Below are 22,102 nucleotides of genomic sequence, written 5' to 3'. Positions count from 1 at the left end.
TAAGATTTTAATCTCGGCTCATCGGATGTCACGCTTTTGAGGTAAATAGCACAAAATGTCATGAAAAATAAATCTTAAATGGAATTTGGGTAATGTGAGAGCTTTTACACAATCGTAGTAATTACATAGATGCTACAGATATGATCCTTGTCGCACATTTTGGGGCGGGGGATGGAGGCTTACGTCACGCTCTGATTTTGTTCTCGCGAGATTGTGCTGACGTCATGAAGAGGAATCCAGAATGGCAGGTCGGAGTGTGTTGAGTTGTCTTTGGAGCTCGTTTAAGTTATCGGCAAACTGCACTAACGGGAGCGTTTTGCAGAGGATAAACGCTCTCCAGTTGCCGGGCGTGAGCGTCCAGAGCAGAGGGATCCGTCAAGGTGAGGGTTTTATACAAATGTTCGATTTTAATCCGCCTAAAGAACTCTACTAGCTAGCATGCTAACATGCGATCTTAAATATATTAATATCAGAAAAAAAAAAAATCTAATTAAACAGCTGTGTGTCAGATTCTGTTTCAACGTATGTTCGCATATAAACTTAAATAAATTCTGCTGTAGTGCTTCTTCAGGTTTAGTGTTAAATTGAATCATTAATAATAGCTCATTTTAGTCATTGATTAATAGTTTGCCAACTCCGGCCACCTTCCCAGATGTGCAGGATCTTTTTTGTCAGATGGGTAAAGATGTCCTTGAAAGAATAAATTTAATTAATTTCTATTTAATGGTTTCTCTGTGTCTTGGGTGTATGGAGGTTCCTCCTGCTGTGTGTGTCTGGTTACTGTTCAAAATGATGAGGGATCATCACTTATACTTAGTGGTATTATATCATAAAATGCTTTTGACAAATTATGGGGATATATTGTAAAACTGTAGCATATATGTTTTCTCTTTTACAGTGGTGGAGAAAAAAGATGGCAAAACAACAACAGTAAGTAGAGACAATCTCCCCGTGATAGTATTAATGACTCATGACAGTAGTGGTCATGTGATTAAGTACTTGTTCACACCTCAGGCAAAAATATAATTTATATAAAACGAAAAAGCACTCAAGAGAGCACATACCGCCACCACCAAAGTACCTACTTGCATTTGTTATCAAGCCTTGTAGAATTTCAAAAGAACATAGAAGAGAAATGTAGTGTGCGTGCATGCGTTATTTTCATTCATGTATTTTCACTAAACATAAATTTGTCTCTTTCTGTTTGCACATTAATGCTTGCATATAGAAACATTGTATAAATTCATTCTTTTTCTCACCTGTATGTTTTATTCCTATTTTCATCACTGCGAAAGCATTATAGTACAAAAATTACCAAAATTATTTCCTAGGAAATTATTCGTCTGCTCACAAAATTGTATCAGAGGTCATTATTAATACATTTTTTAATGAAATGAGAGCCTTAACCTTCTTCTGGATCCAAAAGACGTTCAGGATCAAATTTAAAATGAAAACATCATTATCAATCTGCTCGCCAAATTTTGTCAACATCCACTCACAAATTTTGAATTAAAATGCTGCTATGTGCCAAACATTTTTCTGGATCTGAGTTACAGAATATATTCTGGATCACCTCCAAAAGGGAATTACTTAGTTCCTGGAGCATTACCTATGTGCTCACCAAATTTAACTGAAATTTGTTCATTACATTTTGAGTTATCATGCAAACAAACAAAAACAGACTACTGCTGGTGAAATCACAAACTAACCCTAACTTTTACCTAAATGACCGAAAAACTGCACCAACAACAAAGGTGTATGATGCCAGTGTGTGAAGTCATGTGATCACAACTTCCAGCTGGAAAATGTTCTGGCACTGGAAAAATAGTTGATCCATGTTAGAAAAGAGAGCCCCTCCTCTATTTCTCAGCTCTGCTTATAATACATCAGTCAGAGTTTCTGGATATACAGACAAACATAAGTTGTCTTGTGATATTTTAACGCATTTCCAACTAGCAGTGGTGTGAGACTGACTGACTGACTGACCTCAAAAGAAATAACATTTAAGCTATTGTAGAGTGTGGATGGATACAGTGTTCAGTACGAGGAGCAATTGAGAAGTTTCGAGCCTGGCCCAGAAAAAGTAGGGTGCAGTTCTCCATCTTTTTCATTCTGAGAAGCCAACATTTATGAACAACAGAATCAAAATGTTACACATTCTTGAGAAAAGTTCACTTAGTTGCCCCTCAAATTAATATTATAAGTTGTTGTTGTAGTTGTAGTAGTAGTAGTATACACCATTGGTTTAGTCATAGATGAATATAGTAGATATCAGATTATTAAAGATCCTGAAAATTATATTAGAAAGCAGTAGTGTAAACACATGCTACATGTAAGGTCAACAAAGTGTGTGTCATCAGTAATTTTTTAATTCTTTATGCCAGGAAGAAAAGGCAAATGCACTTATTTCTGCCTAATATTGAAGTACTATGCAGTTTATGTGCAGTGTTAATATTTACACACCTGCATCATATTCACAAAATACAGTAGAGTGTTGAATTTTTAAGTTACACTATGTTTTTCCAAGCAGAGGCTGCTATTATAAGCAGATGCAACAGCAGGTGGCTCCTTGGACCTGCATTAGCACAGAAACTTTTTTTTTTCTGAGCTGCAGAAAAAGGTAATTTCATGAGACTCCTGTTTTTGACAGATTGAGGGACGAATTTTGATCATCCCAGAGGGACCACAGCCTCCAAATCCTGCAGCCCAGTGCCCCATCTACAGGTGGAACCTCCAACATAAATACAACTACACAGTAAGAGCATTCAGTGGGGCACACCACCAAGTTACAAGTTGATGATGATCAAGTGGAATGTCTATGATGTTCTCATGATTTCACCCTCTCAGGACGTCTTGTTGCTCAGACAGTTCATCAGGTCGGATGGCGGCATGTTGCCGCGGAAAATCACTGGCCTCTGTAAAGAGGAACATGACAAGATCACAGTCTGTGTGAAAATGGCTCACAGAGCAGGTTTGTGCCCCACACCTGGCTTAAACTGCAAAATGTTAATGTTTAAAGATGTGAAGTTATTTTTGTTGTTGTAAATGATTAAGACTACAGTAACAATGATACACTGACCTCCTGCAGTGTTCTTGACTTGGCTAGATGTTGTCAAATTCTTACTCATTAGAAATAATTTTTTGGTACTTTCTTGCACCATGCTTGCTGATTGGTAGTTATTTTTGATGAGCACTTGTTGTTTGATGTGTTTAAGGTCTGCTCCCTGACCACAAACCCAAACTCCCAGAGGGACACGTTCTAAAGAGGAACAAGCCAGTCCTACACAGGTGATTTGACCGCACTCCCAGCAGCAGAATCAGAACCATGTGCTCAGCACACCTGAAAGTAACACTAAGTCTGTGTTTTCCACATCTACTGTTTTGCAGATATCTGACCCGCTGGGCTGTTGGCTCGGTGAAGCCCATCTATAAAAAAGGACTGAAGTGGTGTAAGAAGCGCATGGATGTCGGTGACCCAGCACTAAAGGATAATGTGCGTTACGGCATTAAACCCCTTTACATGAGACACTGAAGGAGAAGACGCTGTGGTGCAACAGCTGGAGGAGTGTGGGTGGGCTTGCTGCACAGGGATGGTTTTCCTCAGCCACATAACACACACCAACTCAAGTTTTGTTTAGAAAGCCTCATCACACTTTTATTGAGTCATTCTCTGCCCCACCCACATTCATTTATTCGCTCTTGAACTTGAACTCAAATCTAGGTTAGTGTTACAGTTTTAAAGCAGAATGATACCTGCATGTGCTGAAGGCAACATAAATAAAAATTTTCACATTTTCCCTTCCTGTCGGTGTGTATAAAGTAACTTGAGGGAAACAGAACTGACTATGGCTGTGATATATTCTGGTTTGGAAGTGAGTGAACATAAGCAACATGAGCAGCTGGTAGTTGGAGCTAGGTACAGGGTGCCGCCATCCACTTTTTTTACAGCATAAAAGGAAGGCTGACATTCTTGTCCCCAAAGCCGAAGTACACGTATCCGTGCAGGGGCGTCATCGGCAAGTGGAAGAAGGTCAGGCCGAGCCACAGCAAGCTACGAATCACGCACACTCTGCCGGCACATTCAAACTGAAGGCTCCACGATCCTGCACACAAACATAGTCCAGATTTTGATTACAGAGCAGAAACTGGACCTTTGACTGGGCACCACCCTGACATTTGTATGGGCACCCAGCAGGTGCGGAGTAAGGCAGTAACACTCACATTAGAGGATAAGCTAACAGTAACGGTGTGTGCCAGAATTCCCAGAGCTGTGCAAGTTGAGCGAAAGGAAAAACTTGTCGCTGTCATCTTTATTAAAACGAACAGTATGAAGTCTGAAGTGCAGCTCTGTAAAGGGTGTAACAATCAACTGAAAACATGCAGAAACCCATTTTAAACTAAGAGGACTACACTGAGGCATACATTCCTGACTTGATCTAAACGTACATTGAACTGGCCAGTGGCTCAAATTTTAATGTTAGAAATCTGTTGAATTTGTTTTGCTCCCACTTCCATGTCTGAACTCTCTTAGACCACTTAAAAGTTGCCATGTCAGCATTTTCGTGTATGTCCGTTATGTTTGCACACAGCTGAAGCAGATAGAGTGGGAAGCTGCTGAGCCAGATCGGAACTGCAGCTTCAGTAACCTTTGGGAATTTTTCCAGGAAGATTAAACTATTCACATGCCTGAGGCAGCAAAGAGAGACGCCAATAAATTGGTCCATTGTGCCTTTTGATATCTGAGCTGATTTCGCAATCTGTCTGGGTGTGACTGAAGCAGACTTGCAGAGAATTGAGAACAAGTCCCAGATCTCTTAAAACAACAAAAGAAATGGGATGGATTCTGTTGCACAAAGGGAAGACTGTTCCAGTAAATCAGTTGACAAGATATGATTTTGATTAAACAGAAACCAGTTCTGCATGTCAGAGTACAGCTTGTGGTCTTGAGGTCGGTGCTCTTGTTTTGGGAGTGAGATGACGTATTTTCTTCAGTCTTGAGTTTATGAATCTGAAACCTGGAGGTGTGCTGCAGCAGCTGTGTGATGTATGCACATAGTGTATGTCCCCTAAAGTGAAACACCTGTTACAATCTGGTCACGGGTACTAAACATTTTCTTTTTTGCAAAGCCAGTGAAGTAACAAACATGACCAACTGTGCATGCTTCTTTTCACAGATGGCACAATGTTTCAAAAAGTCCAAATTTATGTAGCGCATAAAGCATTAGCCAAAGTGCTGCACATGTAAAACAAAAAGTTGCAATAAAGTACTTTGTTCCTGCACTTTAGGGACACTCAAACATGGGTATAAACACTAAAGTAATTTAAAAAAGAACTCTTCAAAAGTAGCCAAAGTTAAGACAGAGCCAAAGCCGAGAGCTCTGGGATCAAGCTCACGAAGGTGCTAGCATGCATTATATGTTGTGGGAGTAACTGTGCAATTATCAGTTGATGGTGTTATTTTCCTTCATGCACATCTTGAAGTTGTCTATCAGAATTATCATCTTCATGCATTTTTTTTTTTCAGATGGTGTGCTACCACTGTGTGAATTTTAATGGTTTAGGAGGAGTTGCACGTATAGGTTGATGGTCAGACAGAGCAACATGGTGATGTGATGGGTTATGATAATTAGCAAAGTTTTGGCGCAGATATCATAAATACTTAGCCACCCCTAGTTTTCAACCTTGATCTCATTTCCATCAAAAGCATCTGTTTAGAGGATGCTCACCTGACAAATTTCAGCAAGGCATGAAGGTTTTTCTAGAACTTAGAAACACAAATAACACATTAAAATCATTTGTAACACAGACCAGTAGCCAAAGGGGCGAGGCTAAAAGGGAGGGAATGTGGTCTTGCTTACACGTGCTTGTTAAAAACAGCTGCTGCAGGCATGCAATAAATGACTGGTTAACTCCTGTATACAGTGAGTTACAGTAGTCAAGCCAAGGGCAAATAAGTGTGTGGATCATCTCTTCCAAATCATTAAAACAGAGAAATGGCTTGTGTTTAGCTGTCACTCTCATCTAAAAAAAAAAAGAAGCTAGCTTTTACAACTGTACTAATCAAAGCTCACATCTGGATTTCTTGCAGAAGGCTTAGTAGATGGTGAAGGGCTTGATTTAAGTACAGGGAACTTGCAATACACCAAATAATAAAATCTGTTTTCTCAAAGTTCAGGCTGAGCAAGACATCAAACTTTTGATATCTTTGAACTAAACCAATGAGGACAGCAAATAATGTTTTTTAGCAATAAACAGATCAGTGTGTCATCTGCATAAAAAAGGAAAGATTCCAAAAGAAACATGAACAGAATATATTGGGTCCAAGAATAGACCCTTGTGGAATCCCACAGGTGAGAAGAGCTGGAAGCATATCAACAAATCAAACTGGGACCAAGAACAGATCCTTGCAGAATCCCACAGGTGAGAAGAGCTGGAAGCATATCAACAAAATAAATTGGGTCCAAGCATGGTCCCTTGTGGAATCCCAGAGGTGAAGAGAGCTAAAGGGTAAGAAAAATTAACAAGCCCAACAGAAAAGCATCTGCAGTCCAGAAGTGGCTGCATTTATAGCAGACTCATCAGTTCATTAAGAAAAGCATGTAATGGGATACCATATCAAAAATCATCCAAAAATACAACAGTAGTTTTGCTGTATCAGCAATAGATACGCAAAAGATGATTTTAAACTAAATATCAATTCAGTAGTGTGGTGAGCCTCCCCGGTAAGGTCTATTCCAGAGTACTGGAGAGGAGAATTCGACCGATGGTCGAACCTCGGATTCAGGAGGAGCAGTGTGGTTTTCGTCCTGGTCGCAGCACACTGGACGAGCGCTACACGCTCCATCGGGTGCTCGAGGGTTCATGGGAGTTCGCCCAACCAGTCCACATGTGTTTTGTGGATCTGGAGAAGGCGTTCGACCGTGTCCCTCGACGCACCCTGTGAGGAGTGCTCCGGGAGTACGGGGTCCGGGGTCCTTTGCTAAGGGCTATCCGGTCCCTGTACGACCGCAGCAGGAGATTGGTTCGCATTGCCGGTAGTAAGTCAAACCTATTTCCAGTGCACGTTGGCCTCCGCCAGGGCTGCCCTTTGTCACCGGTTCTGTTCATTATTTTTATGGACAGAATTTCTAGGCGCAGCCAGGGTGTAGAGGGGGTCTGGTTTGGGAACCACAGAATCTCGTCTCTGCTGTTTGCGGACGATGTGGTTCTGTTGGCTTCGTCAAATCAGGACCTTCAGCGTGCACTGGGGCGGTTTGCAGCCGAGTGTGAAGCATCCGGGATGAAAATCAGCACCTCCAAATCCGAGGCCATGGTTCTCGACCGGAAAAAGGTGCTTTGCCCTCTTCAGGTCGGTGGAGTGTCCTTGCCTCAAGTGGAGGAGTTTAAGTATCTCAGGGTCTTGTTCACGAGTGAGGGACGGATGGAGCGTGAGATCGATAGACGGATCGGTGCAGCGCCTGCAGTGATGCGGTCGCTGTATTGGACCGTCGTGGTGAAGAGAGAGCTGAGTAGGGGGGCAAAGCTCTCGATTTACCGATCGATCTACGTTTCGATCCTCACCTATGGTCATGAGATTTGGCTCATGACCGAAAGAACAAGATCGGGAGTACAAGCGGCCGAGATGAGTTTCCTCCGCAGGGTGGCTGGGCGCTCCCGTAGAGATAGGGTGAGGAGCTCAGAGTCAAGCCGCTGCTCCTCCACGTCGAAAGGAGTCAGCTGAAGTGGCTCGGGCATCTTTTCCGGATGCCCCCTGTACGCCTTGCTGGAGAGGTGTTCCAGGCACGTCCCATTGGGAGGAGGCCCCGGGGAAGACCCAGGACACGCTGGAGGGACTACATCTCTCGGATGGCTTGGGAACACCTTGGGGTTCCCCCAGAGGAGCTGGAGGAGGTGTCTGTGGATTGGGAGGTCTGGGCGGCTTTGCTTGAGCTGCTGCCCCCGCGACCCGACTCCGGATAAAGCGGAAGAAAATGGATCGAAATTGTGGTGAGACTCAAAACTACAGTGCCATTTCCTTCCAAAAAAAAAAAAGATTTTTAATGGAAATGACAGATGAGACAGGCCTAATATAAGGGAACTTGTCAGGTTGAAGTTAGCTTTTTTTTCCCACCATCAGAGTCTGCAACACATCATGCTTAAGGACACCTGGGACAGTTTCTGTGACAAGAATATTAATTACAGTCAGGACACTCGACTTAACAGGGCCTTTAATTAGGCGAGAGGGAATAATGTGGAGGGAACACGTTGTTGGTTTCAAATGGCGGACTATCTGTCAAAGGAGAGCATCATACCAGCTCAAAGTGACAGAGGACAGCTGAGAATACAGAACGAACAGATGGGTCGTGATCAGAAGGTGCATTAGATTTAATGCCTCTCCAGAGAGAAGAGCTGGGAGCCTTAAAAAGTAGTGAGAAAGTCGGACGGACACGTTTCGTCAGGAGCTTTTTCCACCCATGTGTGAAAGCACACAAGCTGTAAAAGCCATCAAGCTTTCACATCCTTAACAACCACAAAATGGCATATTTGTGAAGGAAATCACTCACCCAATAAAGTATCCCTCACTTTCGAGGGATACTTTAGCTTTAGTTTTCTTTACTTTAGGGACGCTTTAGCTTTTTGTCTCACTGTAATAAAAAGCTTCTTGTCTGGAAAGGTTGGGTTAGAATATTCATTATTAGCAATAATTTAAAGCTATAGTATGTATGATTTAGTGTCATCTAGTATTACGCCATTGCTGTAGCGGGCCTGATTAAAAATCTGTGATTTCACCTTTAGGAAGGTCATCACTCAGTGCATCCAGGAAGTCCATAGATGGGTTCCAATGAGCCATCTCCAGGAGTGATTTCTTCTTCACAATTTTCGGTTCGCTGAAGTGAAGGAAGTTTTCGAGTTTCCGCGTTTCTAAGTGAGACAGTCCTGAGGGAAAATAATGAAATTTTAAAATGAATTAAAGGAATAACAAGTCACTGGTTGAAACATTTGAAAAAATGGAGTAGCTGTCTATGAAATGTAAATTACTATTATGATCTGAACATGTTTTATGAAACACTGTCAAGCATTTACCACCAAAACTGTGGTTGGCCTGGACAACGCAGTGTGGATTCTTGATAAAAGCTCCTCGTGGTACAATAGACACTTCCTTATCAATCGCTTCAACTGTCACTGCCAGCCGCGTTTCCTCAGTCACTTTGTGCTGTAACAAAAAAATAAAAAAACAATCCCTCAAATAGCTGAAATTTACAAACCAAAAGTGTCATCAACAAGAAAGTTCAAATCTCAATAACAAAGCTTCATTTTGAGATCTGATCTGCAGTTATCTACTACTATATGCAACAGGTTGGTCACTGTGTCCCACAGCAGCCTGTACTTCTTGAAATGGAGCAATAACTCCACCTGGTGGATATTTATCATTAATGCAGGTAGAATAGAATTTCGCCAAGAGCTCGTTGTTGTACAATGAATTCTTCAGAAACAGTTGTTCAGTATTTGACTGATTAATGTTGGTCTCTAATGAGATGACAAAGATGACAAAATTTTTCAGAGTAATCATTTATTGCAGTGTCAGATTTCTAAGAATCTTTGTTTAATGCTGCCTCAGATTTTTCAGCGTCGTCATTTATTGCAACTCCCAATTTCTGGGAATTGCCATCGTGACTTCCAATTTCTCTGAGCAAAGTTATTGTGAATTCTGATTTCTTGGTGTCATCGTTTATTGTGACTTCCAGTTTCTCTGAGTAAATTTATTGTGAATTCCAGTTTCTTTGAGTCATCATCCTATAGTGTGACTTCTCCTTCCACAGAGTAGTTCATGCGGTTGATTATTCATTAGGACTTTGTTCCCTTGATTCAGTTTGTTTTTCTCTCATTTCCACAAACTGCTGCAATGACTCAATATGTCAGTGAATGAACAAAGACTCCAATGATCCCTTTCATGCAGCGGATTGATGGCTGGATACAGAACTGAATGAACAAAGTATTGAACAGTTTGTTTCAAGTTGCACTCTGTTCTGTAGATTCTGTTCTTTTTGTTCACTTAAAGCATTCGTTCTCTCGGGTTACTTCAGTAGTGAATATGTCATTACTTTTACTACTCAACGTTCCCTCCAACTCTTCAACTACACCTCAGCGATCACACTCACCACTATCGGCTCCTGCACAGCCTCACTCCCGTCTCTTTGAGTGCCATTCTCAGTTTGCTCATACACATAGGAGGGATCCCCTCTGAAGCGACCCTTTGCAGCTTTGGACGCGTCAATCATAGAGTTTGTAGTTGACGGCAGCAGGAACCAGTCCATGCAGTTGAAGCTGGAGGTAAAAGCCCATCAAATTATGAACACATCACCATGGCCAGTGTATCATAAGGTCACAGATCACGTGACAAACAAAGCAGGGCTACTCTAGAATCTGATGCTGCTTGAATCCACACACACACATAAAAAACTATACCTTTATTTATGACAATAACAACAAAGAGGGATTAAATGTGTTTCTCTCACCTGTACAGATACTTTCTATCTTTGAGCTCATCCTCTCCTCTGCCTTGTGCAATAAAATAATCATTATTCAATCCCAGTATTTTACCCCAAAACATTACTCGATGGAACTTGTAGTTTTTCTTCAGGATGAGTAGTGAAGTTTGTAAAGCTGCTTTCTGCTCCACGCTTAACACGTGACCGCTGCCAGCAACCAGCTCCGAGGAACAAAACAGCCAGTCTGAATCCATAGTACTAAAATAAAAATAATAATAGCAATAATAATGTCAATGCTAAAGAAAGATGATGCCAGAAATAAAAACTCCGGACAAAATTCGCAGTGACAACAAATGGTTGTCGTAGCAACGGTCCACTACGGGTTGTACTTCCGGCGTAGAAGGTGAAAGTCAATTACTACCGGAATCTACCGGAAAAAACTTTTAATTACACTATTTAATATATATATATATATATATATATATATAACACAAAATGTTGTAATTACGTAATAAAAAATAAAAAAATAAATTACAATACCAAAGTACAAACTTTGACACTCTCCATATTATTTTGTCAGTATTATAATTGTATTGGGGGGAGCTCTCTGGGTCCCTTTCATTCATAGGCCCATAGAATCCTTCTCCTTATTCTCCCCTTTTCGACACCCCCGGGTCTTGAACCAGGAAACCTTCTATTTTGAAAGCATGCACACAAAGCACTTGGCTGCCACACTGCCAGGAATGAATTATGAAATAAAGAGTAAATATTTTGACTTTCTAAGTTGGCACAGGAAAGGTCACAGCTGCCACCCTACAGAACATCCTTGGAGTAGGTCCTGGTTGGCAACCACCAAGGCAGATCACCTGACTGCCTGAGTCATAATTATGGCATAAAAAACTTTAGTCTTTTAAGTTGTAATTATTAAACATAAAATGTCAAAAATGTGTTTACTAAGACAAATTATGAAATAATGTCAGTCTGAGGTTCAAGTTGCCAGATCTCAGTGGGTAGATAGGTGTCAAAATCCAACCCCTCGTCCTTGTTGTGACACCTGGGTGATGGATCAAGTTGGGGATTGCCTTTTGGGGTGAAATACGGTGGGGACCTTGTGTGCCCCATGGCTGCTACTGTAACCATTTAAGGCCCAACAGAAACCCTGAACACGAGATGGCTAACGGGGTGAAACAAGACGTTCTCAATGGGGGATCAGGTAGACAAGGTGATGGCTTGTCACCCAGGAGAATGAAGGCTGCAGCAGGTCCTTAGACCCCGATCATCTGGGATTTGTCTGTCTATCAAGGACCGTGTTTGTTTGTATGCAACGACATTCCCACGTTAAACAAACCCACACACAGGTGTCTTTGGATCGATCCTGGATGTAGATTTTCTCTGCGTCTGCGATCCCATCCAGGAATCCATCAAGAGACTATCTTCCTTGCCACCGGGGGGTTGCCACGATAATGAAGAGATGAGTGGACACACCTATTTTTGGTCACTCCAATGGTCAGTTGATGTAGTTGGCTAGCAACATTACTTTCTCTGTGGTTTCAGCATCTGGAGCAGCACTGCTGGACGTGGTATTCCAAAAACAGTGATGCTGCTAATGAGATTGATCGGGTCCTCATCGTAGGATGCTGGACAACTTTGCAGAACTGTAGTAGTCAGAGCCATTTGCAGAGTAGTTTTGGGTCTTTTTTATTTGTGAAGCTCACATGCAACCACATCTACGTGGTCATAGTATGAAGTGGCGATGGAGGCTCATTGCACCGCTGCCGTCATTCTTCCACACATGGATCCTCTGACAGTGAAGCAGAGAGAGAAGGAAGGAAGAATCTGGCAAAGAGAAGCAGTTAAGCCTTGCACAGCTGGCAGGATGCGCACTTAGATGTTATTTAAATGACAGCATGACTCATGGGGGAAGGAGCAAACGGTGCTGGAAAACCAAATGGTATTCTCAAATGGAGCTCAGTCTTGTAAGCCACCAAAAAATAGAATTCAGGCCACCTCAGTTCAAGGACTGTTGGTTTTTCCAACCCAGTCTCACACTTTATTTCATGCTTGCGTCATGAAATCAGTCACATTTTTTGCATGGGTGCAATTTGGTGGGGGATAAGGGGAGCATGTCCCCCCACCTTTTCAACCAGGGGGGGACAGAATATGGTATGCCCCCCCACCTTCTGACATATATGTGTACTTGAAACATGCTATGTCAGTCTTATGTGCAAACCATGCCAGAATAGTATCTTTGTCTCTGCAAGTTTGTATTTTTAGCAGCATTGACTTGTTTACAACACCTGTTTCTTGTTTGTCACATTCTGAATTTTCTGGGACTGCATTTGGCCAGATTTGAAACCAAAACTAGTTGTCTCTAGGGACTAGTGTCTACACATAAGTATCAATGGACCATATGCTAATTTACTAAATTCTGAAAGTTAGAAAAGGAAATCAGAAAAGCTATCTGGGACCTCAGAAAGCCCATCTGAAATTATTGCTTGATCTCCAAAATCAGTGTATGCAAGCGAAATTATGTTCAGTATGAGTGTTGTCATTAGTGCCACTTCGAAAATTAAAATCATGATAAGTAATTTATCCTAAACTTATGATCTGTTGTTTTTTCAAACTTATGCAAAAACAAATCTTGAGAAAAAAAATACAGTATGTGATAGTTAATAATTATTAAGAGCCTGTTCTTTCATATTTACGAAGACATTTTACCACATTGCAGTTGTTTTTTTAATGAAAACTCAACCTATCATTCTTTTTGAGTTCTACACATGTGGTGATACCTTATTTACACCAGGATGTTAATAAATCAATGCTGTCTATTCTCAGAATAAAGTACTTATATCCACAGTTTCAAATTGCATAAGTCAAATGGTGTCCACTTTATGGTCTTCTCAAAACATTAAAATTACTGTTCTGGATAGAATACATCTGAGCTTATCTAGAAATCGTTGGCTTCTGGGGTCCTAAAGCAGCCCCCAGACCCCCGGCCTATGGGCTTTGGCCCTGCGGGCCTCGCACTGTGTCCCCCCAATTTCAAGTTCTAAATTGCGCCCTTGGTTTTTTGGGATGAGTTTCTTTTTTGTTTACTATTTCAACCCTAGCGCCCCCCAAATGCAACACCCTACATTTCGTACTCACGCCACGAAATAAGATCGCGCTCCTGTCACAAAAATGTGGTGACTTTCGTGGAAGCATCACAAACCATAGATTAATCTATTTTTTTTGTGATGCCATCACTAAATGGAACGAGATTGGATTTTTCTGCACTGTTGTATTTCTGTGCTTCAAAGTGAGTGTTGAGCGTTTCTCCTTCTCAAGTTTTAGAACCACGATCAACACTTTGTGTTCAGCTCGAGACGCCTCAGCTTCTCTTTTGAAAAACTTATACATATGGGCAGCGGGGAACACCCACCCGAACAACACCCACTCCTTACAGGTTCCGTGTGACCTTGACTCTCTAAAACGGATCCAGTGACTCTAGAGAGAGAGGTAACCAACGATTATTTTCATAATCGATTAACTGATCAGTTATTTTCTCGATTACTCAGTTAGATCCAGAAAATGTCAGAAAATTGTGAAATAATGCTGATTAGTGTTTTCTAGAGCCAAAGATGAAGCCGTTAAATGTCTTCTTTTGTCCATAACTATCTATCTATCTATCCATAAATAACAAGGTGTATGTTGTCTTGTCACAAAATTCTTGAAATGGAGCAATATCTCCACCTGGTGGGCATTTACCATTAATGCAGGTACAATTGAATTTCACCAAGTGCTCTAGCACAGTACAGAATAAAGACTGACTCAAAAATCTGGCCTTGGCCTGTGATCTTGACTTTTAACTGATTTTTATCATAATTAAATTTGGTCAAAAGCTGATTTTCAATAATTCTACCAAGTTTAGACCAGATCACTCAGTGGGATAGGGGTCGGGATACCAATATGTAGAGCTGGGTTTGATTCCCAGTGACCTTACCTGTCTGTGCTCTTGGACGATCCCTTCATCTACAATTTCTTAGTCCAGCTGTAAATGTATGGTTTTAACTGGATCAGAACTAGAGTTATGTTGTTCACACATTCCTTTCTACATGTGGGTATAATTAAGTTCAGTTTTTCCACAGTGACTCATGACAGCAAAAAATGAATCTATGTATTGGCTAGATGGAAAAATATGATCATATTAAAGTTTTTAATGTAAGAAAGTTTATTGCTGGGTTTAAAAATAATTGCTATGGGTACTACCTCCATATCTATGGGAACTACAAACTTCAATATCTGTTTGGTAGACAGCACACCCAAAATATGACCCCTTTAACTCTCAGATCTGCATGCTCACCAAACATTAACAGCTTCTTCCTAATACAGCAACCAAAGCACAGTTCATTAGTTTGAGTTATCCTGAAATAAATCAAATAAATCAGAGAACATAAGCAGGTTTTAATGTCTTCTATTGATTCCCATGCTTCCCTGTTCCCATGCCATACAGGACTTCAGAGTTCTGAGTTGGCTGGAATTGTCCAAACAAAAGGGTCTCGGTCTGGAGTCACATGCTCCATCAGCAGGCGGTGATATCAGCTGCCTGGCTCGCCGCCCTGCTGGTGAATGGAGTCCAATAAGAAAAAAGGGACAGAGAGTGGGGTGACTTCTCGGCCAACCCTCGCCAACCCTCCCACTCTCTGCTTATTAGAGTTGCCAATCAAGGTTAACTTGCACACATGTCCGTGCCCAGTTCTGTTTCAGTCGATGAGGGGGACTCGAGACCTGGAATGCTGCCATTGGCGATCTGTTTCTGTCCCAATCCTGCAGCTCTGGGAAACCCACTTCCCAGGCGACCGGTGTTACCACGGTACTAATCCAGAGGGACAAAAGACAAGAGAGCCGCACAGCACGATGCTGCCCAACGCTTTCATTGGACAGCACAAGCCCACGCGATGCCCTGATTGGCTAGTTGCTTGTTTAAATACAAATTGGAGCAAAGGTCATATCCATCGATCTTGTTGGTGACACGAAGGAAATCTGACCCCAAAACCAGCACTCTTAACTGGATTTAATTCCTGTTTAATACACAGCAACTCTTTCTCAAGTTCAGTGGCCTGAGAGTGAAGAAATCAGTGAATGCTGAGCGAGAGGGAGTGAAGTGACTAAATAATAGCGTCTGTGCTACACAAAGGCCCAGGCGACAAGAATGCACTGAGGGCGCTGGGTTTAATTGGTTGCACACCTACACGCAAACAGAGGTTTTGGTTGATAAATGTTAACATTTCCAAGAACATTTGCAGGGTTACAGCACTTCTTGTCTTTAAACTAATCAGTAAGTTGGGTCGCCAATGTATACTCAAGTTTCTTATACATCTCCATTTGCAAAATCAATTTAGAGTCCACTATTCCCAAGAGTTTCGACCAGTTACTACAAAGCTCCATTAAAAGACAAGTTCATGTTTTTACAGCTGTAGTCATTTTAAATAATTGTTTGCAATTGAGCCTCTGTATGTTCTCCTAATCTTTGACCATCACAAGAGAATTATGGGAGAAATTCTGTTTTCAATAAGTAGGTAAAAGAAAATACATGAATATAAACAAGGTACCAAGTCATGTGACCCAAAGAAATGCAATATATGACTTTGTATTACTGTTCAACAGTAACCACATGTATTCTTCAAAACAGCCATTCTAAATAATTTTGACCTTTTCAGGTCACCCAAGATCAAAGGTCATGTGACCGCATAAATAGGTGATATATGTCATATTAGTTGTTCCTCGTAACCATAATGGTTTAGAATAGTGTTTCTAATTGTCCCTTACATGTAAGCACCATGTCAAAACTTTGACCTTGGCCTGTGACCTTGACTTTTAACCCATTTCCCCCCTCTAAACTCAAATCACTTTGCTCTGGTTGACCATCAATCATTCTACCACATTTTGCCCAAATCCAATGAAAAGTTATTAGTTATGTTTCTTCACACACGGACATCCTGGAAATGTATTTTGCAAGTAGTCCTATTTACAACCCATCTGTTCCATGAATATACTTGTAGTACTATCAAATCAGCAATAAATATCATCATAACCTAAAACATCAGTTTAGATGGAACTCCAGACGGGATTAAAAGCATTTTATGGAAACAGCTGTCAAGTGTTGGTGCATGTATCCAATAATGTGTCCAACTGCTGGATAGATAGACATGCAGTAGGCTGTATGTTTTCCAGATGTGACTGTAAAACTAATGGAGCAACATCAGGTTAGTTTGCACATGTTATTTGATTGCTATTTTGAGAATCTGGTGAATTTTGGTAACTCCTGTGGCTGTTCATCTGTTGATTCTCATTCATTTCTAAAGGATTTCTTGCAAACAAAACGATCAGAGTCAAATCAAAGGTGAACATAAAACCTGAAGCTTGATTTCTAACTGTTTTAATATGAATAAGGTTGCAAGGGGAAAAAAGTGAAACAAAAGGCTTTTTGTATTACTGTAGTACAACCTTTCAGATATCAGTTGGTTTGCTCACATTTGTATTTTATTCCCCCCCTGACTTCTGCTTATTTACACTCACAAAATGCCAGAAGACAGTTAACTGTCTGAAAAGAACAGGCTGTCTGAAGAAAATATTTGCACAATTGCACAACGTCCATTAGTTTGGAAATCGACTGAAAAGACGCCTCTAAGATCAGAGATGGGGGAATGTCTGGAAGACAATCAGATATTGCAGTAATATTTTATTCATTTGAAATTGTGTTAACCTACATTCAAAGTGATATTTATTTATTATTTATTGTTAATCTTAATGTCAACTATTAATTGTTCTTTCATAATTTTTTATAGGTGTAAAAGTGTATTTTCTTTTAAAATGTGGGATCTTGTTTTAAATGCCTCAATCTTACTGGAAAGAACTTTGCACAGAAAAATGTCCCTTCTCAACTGTGCTCAAGTGCCAGCTGAGGGCGCTGTTTCACCCAAGCACAAATAATACAGAAACTGGCCGTTTGCAACACTTTTAAAAAGAGGAAGAAAAATAAATCCCGCAGCAGGATTTGCCTGAAATTCTAGAAAATTCTTTATTGATCTACAGCCCTTTAATTCATAAAATTTCATGGAAACCTCATCAGAACCTTTTGAGATATCCTGCTCACAAACACAGGTGGAGACAGCCTCTTTTGCAGATATCAACAACCTAATCACATTTGAGTTTCCCTTCACAAATTACAGAATTGCTTGTACAAAGTGACACTCCTGCTCCATAACAGATAATGTGTTGGGTTTGAATCAAATGGAAATTCCATAAAATTTTATGCTTTTCAACACAATTGAATGGACTCAAATATAAAATGAAGTGAAGCAGAGGAGGATTTTTTTTCCGCCAAAACATTAAATCTAGGCTTGTATCTCAGATGTACCTTCTGGCAAATTTTCTTTTTTAAGAAAATTCTGCTGGTGATATAAGATACAAAATACAAAACATGCACTATGCACAATTTCTCCAATCACAGCCATAGAAGCCAATAACGTCTTCTGGGTTGTCTTGGTGGCTTTCCTCACTCTTCTCCTTGCACACTCACTCAGTTTTTGAGGACTGTCTACTACTCCATATAGTGCCATACTGTTTGCATTTATTCATAATTGATGTAAACAAAGTCCAAGACATATTCAGTGACTTGGAAATGTTCATGTATCCATCCCTTGAGTTGTCTGAAGAAAACTGGCAATAAAACTGATTATTTACAGATATTGTACCAAAGCGTTCCATTACTTATGCAACCCATCATCTTGGCTTTTATATTTTGGATTAATTAATTCAAAATATAAAAGGCAAGATGATTGGCTTTGAGTTTGAGTTTAAGGAAGACAATTTTAGAAATTTTCATATTGAGAAGTCTGAATTACTTTTGGTATTTGAAATGGCATAAACAAATTAAAATGTGTGAAATACCAAGGGGCAGAATACTTTTGGAGGGCACTGTACGTCCGATTTGGTGCAAATGGCAGAGAAAATAAATTTTTGGAACCCAATTATCATGATTTTTCAACATTAACAAAGGATTTAAGGTGATGACTGGATGTCTTCAATCGTTATTTTCCAGAGGCAGGAATGGACTGGATGTCTGTCTGGGTGGTTGCCATCAGGAACTTAGGACGGTTCCATGGTGTAATGGATGCCATGACACGTGGCACTGGTGCTAGGTCCTAGACTTGGCTTGCACTATGTTCTTTGCAGGAAATTCAAATGGCCTCAACGCATTTCCAAACGTATGTAGGTTGTGAAGCTTGAATTGTCAACCATGTTTACATCAAAGTTGCATTTGGACTCTCTGTGGTGATATTCATCAGGTACTATTCTGATCCTTTGTGAGTTTTCCAAAAACTAGGGGGTATTGTGTGATCAGTCATGTGAAGCACACAGCTGTGCAGTATTTAAACTTTCGACGGCACCAATCCCAAGTCGAAACAGATCAAACTTTCACACGCCTATTAATAGACGTGGGCTGGCGAGACTGAGGTTTGTCTAAAACAGGGTCAAAGTTTGCCATGTGGTTTTGGAAAGTATTACAATGTAGTTGGGGCTGCTTTTTCCAAAGCTCCTATACAAGATCGATGTGCATGTTACTTGTGCTTTGCTGACCCAAAAGCAGCAAACGCAAACTTCAATGCGCACAACCCACCGACGAATATCAGGTGTCCGACATCAAATTCGCATCTTGTTCCCAGCTCATCCTTCCACCACAAGAGAATGTCTGCAAGCTATTAGTGCCCCCACATCCTGACCCCGCACAACTTTCTCATGTGATTTTTGTTAAGGGGTGTCTCTTCTGCTCAGTGTCCAAGACTCTAAGGGAGAGTGTACAATGGTGGGATTATGTTCTTACTGCAATCCAGACTCTATTGTGGCTTTCATTGTTACTTTTGGCATCCTGGAGATCATTTAACACTGATAACAACAATCAACAAGTGTGAATTATACAATGACCATTGGGCGGGGGGGTCCCTACTATCAATTCACTAAAGCTGGAGTGTCTGGGTTTATGATTGTCAAGTTTAGGACTAAAATCCAGGCTTTCATAGATTTCCTGGACTCCGCCATCAATCATATCTGTACACAGCTCCAGCTTGTAAAGACTCGAGGTTGCCGGACAGAGGTGTTCTGTAATGCTGACACCTTTGCAGGATTCCAAAGACTCAAGTCTTTAGGGTCCTCGTGCTTCCTTGTTGTGAGACTTGAATGCTAACCAATGATCCAAAAAGAGTACGAAATATCTTTGGCGCGAGACATCTTCAAGGGAACCTTGGTTACTTCTGGAATTGTCAAATGACCAGTTATTTAAGGAGACACAGATGAGACCTGCCTACTCCAGACAGATTACCCATGTAAATGAAGTCCAACACCTACTATTCAGTGAATTATTTTCCTTTGTGTGCATCGTCACGTGGTCAGGTTTCACTGAAATGCATGAAGCTGCTTTGGAGGAGCTGCACATTCAAAGTATTATATGTTGCATCAATTAAACATTAAATTCCAGTTCACCAGGCCTTTTGTACAATGTTTCAGTGAAATCCGCGAACCGGTTTAAGGTTGATTTGCTTTAGGTTACCGTCTAGGGGGAGCCAGAAAACCATCCAGGGGGAGCCAGAAATGGTAATCTGCTTCACGCTACGGTATCCGAGAAGCTCCGGCCCAATGAGCGTGTACACGATCTACTCCTACATTTATTGATGTTAATGTCCTGCTTGCAAGCATGTACTCAGTCCTGTAACAAACCCCTTCTTCATGATTTTTCCAGATTTTATATAAGGATGCTTTAGCCAAACCCCTCCTTCATCCATCACAGCTAAAAACCATGTGCTGGCTTCGCTCTTCATTGCACAAAATTAACAATGAAGCCATTTACCACAGCTCCATAAAGCTCTTCAATTGAGTTCTTTCTCCGAAGAGGCAGGTACTGTGGTGAGAAAGGGGGAAAGGCCAGGGAGAAGTAGTGGAGAAGAAAAGGGGACGGAAAAGAAGACGCAGTCAGATCTGGTGAGGAGGCGGAGCTACTGGTGGTGTCAGCCAGTAAACTGGTTCTTACCAATGTCAGAACCACTTAGAAATCCTCAGTGCACACTGTGCATTTCTCAATTTCTTGCTTCTTTTGTGAATGCAGCTGAGGTCAAGCCACTACCTCACTACAGCACAACAGTGCCCCCTAATGACAAAGCACAAGAATAATTACACTCAGATTTGGGCATTTTTACAACTTCATGTCTAAACGTACATTTAGGGTTAATATACTCAACAAAAATATAAACGCAACACTTTTGGTTTTGCTCCCATTTTGTATGAGATGAACTCAAAGATCTAAAACTTTTTCCACATACACAATATCACCATTTCCCTCAAATATTGTTCACAAACCAGTCTAAATCTGTGATAGTGAGCACTTCTCCTTTGCTGAGATAATCCATCCCACCTCACAGGTGTGCCATACCAAGATGCTGATTAGACACCATGATTAGTGCACAGGTGTGCCTTAGACTGCCCACAATAAAAGGCCACTCTGAAAGGTGCAGTTTTGTTTTATTGGGGGGGATACCAGTCAGTATCTGGTGTGACCACCATTTGCCTCATGCAGTGCAACACATCTCCTTTGCATAGAGTTGATCAGGTTGTCAATTGTGGCCTGTGGAATGTTGGTCCACTCCTCTTCAATGGCTCTGCAAAGTTGCTGGATATTGGCAGGAACTGGTACACGCTGTCGTATACGCCGGTCCAGAGCATCCCAAACATGCTCAATGGGTGACATGTCCGGTGAGTATGCCGGCCATGCAAGAACTGGGACATTTTCAGCTTCCAAGAATTGTGTACAGATCCTTGCAACATGGGGCCGTGCATTATCCTGCTGCAACATGAGGTGATGTTCTTGGATGTATGGCACAACAATGGGCCTCAGGATCTCGTCACGGTATCTCTGTGCATTCAAAATGCCATCAATAAAATGCACCTGTGTTCTTCGTCCATAACAGACGCCTGCCCATACCATAACCCCACCGCCACCATGGGCCACTCGATCCACAACATTGACATCAGAAAACTGCTCACCCACACGACGCCACACACGCTGTCTGCCATCTGCCCTGTACAGTGTGAATCGGGATTCATCCGTGAAGAGAACACCTCTCCAACGTGCCAAACGCCAGCGAGTGTGAGCATTTGTCCACTCTAGTCGGTTACGACGACAAACTGGAGTCAGGTCGAGACCCCGATGAGGATGACGAGCATGCAGATGAGCTTCCCTGAGATGGTTTCTGACAGTTTGTGCAGAAATTCTTTGGTTATGCAAACCGATTGTTTCAGCAGCTGTCCGAGTGGCTGGTCTCAGACGATCTTGGAGGTGAACATGCTGGATGTGGAGGTCCTGGGCTGGTGTGGTTACACGTGGTCTGCGGTTGTGAGGCTGGTTGGATGTACTGCCAAATTCTCTGAAACGCCTTTGGAGACGGCTTATGGTAGAGAAATGAACATTCAATACACGAGCAACAGCTCTGGTTGACATTCCTGCTGTCAGCATGCCAATTGCACGCTCCCTCAAATCTTGCAACATCTGTGGCATTGTGCTGTGTGATAAAACTGCACCTTTCAGAGTGGCCTTTTATTGT

The 22,102-nt window shown here is 41.4% G+C and overlaps 2 protein-coding genes across 2 annotated transcripts; one reads left to right on the top strand and one right to left on the bottom strand.

The window, feature by feature from the left end:
• The first annotated feature begins 200 nt into the window (after positions 1 to 200).
• mrps18a (mitochondrial ribosomal protein S18A) lies at positions 201 to 3,797 on the top strand. Its single transcript, XM_034162498.1, has 6 exons — positions 201 to 380; positions 899 to 930; positions 2,651 to 2,755; positions 2,848 to 2,971; positions 3,216 to 3,288; positions 3,388 to 3,797. The coding sequence occupies exons 1-6, from the start codon at positions 242 to 244 to the stop codon at positions 3,530 to 3,532; spliced, it is 618 nt and encodes a 205-aa protein (XP_034018389.1). The 5' UTR covers positions 201 to 241; the 3' UTR covers positions 3,533 to 3,797.
• rsph9 (radial spoke head component 9) lies at positions 3,437 to 10,788 on the bottom strand. Its single transcript, XM_034162497.1, has 5 exons — positions 10,497 to 10,788; positions 10,140 to 10,305; positions 9,064 to 9,193; positions 8,770 to 8,916; positions 3,437 to 4,103 (listed from the first exon to the last, which is right to left on the bottom strand). Exons 1-5 carry the CDS (start codon positions 10,721 to 10,723, stop codon positions 3,943 to 3,945), a joined length of 831 nt encoding a protein of 276 aa, XP_034018388.1. The 5' UTR covers positions 10,724 to 10,788; the 3' UTR covers positions 3,437 to 3,942.
• Positions 10,789 to 22,102: the final 11,314 nt, after the last annotated feature.

This window comes from Thalassophryne amazonica, chromosome 21 (genome assembly GCF_902500255.1).
Source record: "Thalassophryne amazonica chromosome 21, fThaAma1.1, whole genome shotgun sequence".
NCBI classification, from domain to species: domain Eukaryota; kingdom Metazoa; phylum Chordata; class Actinopteri; order Batrachoidiformes; family Batrachoididae; genus Thalassophryne; species Thalassophryne amazonica.
Note: the sequence above shows the minus strand (reverse complement) of the source record. Positions and strands in the feature narration are given on the sequence as shown.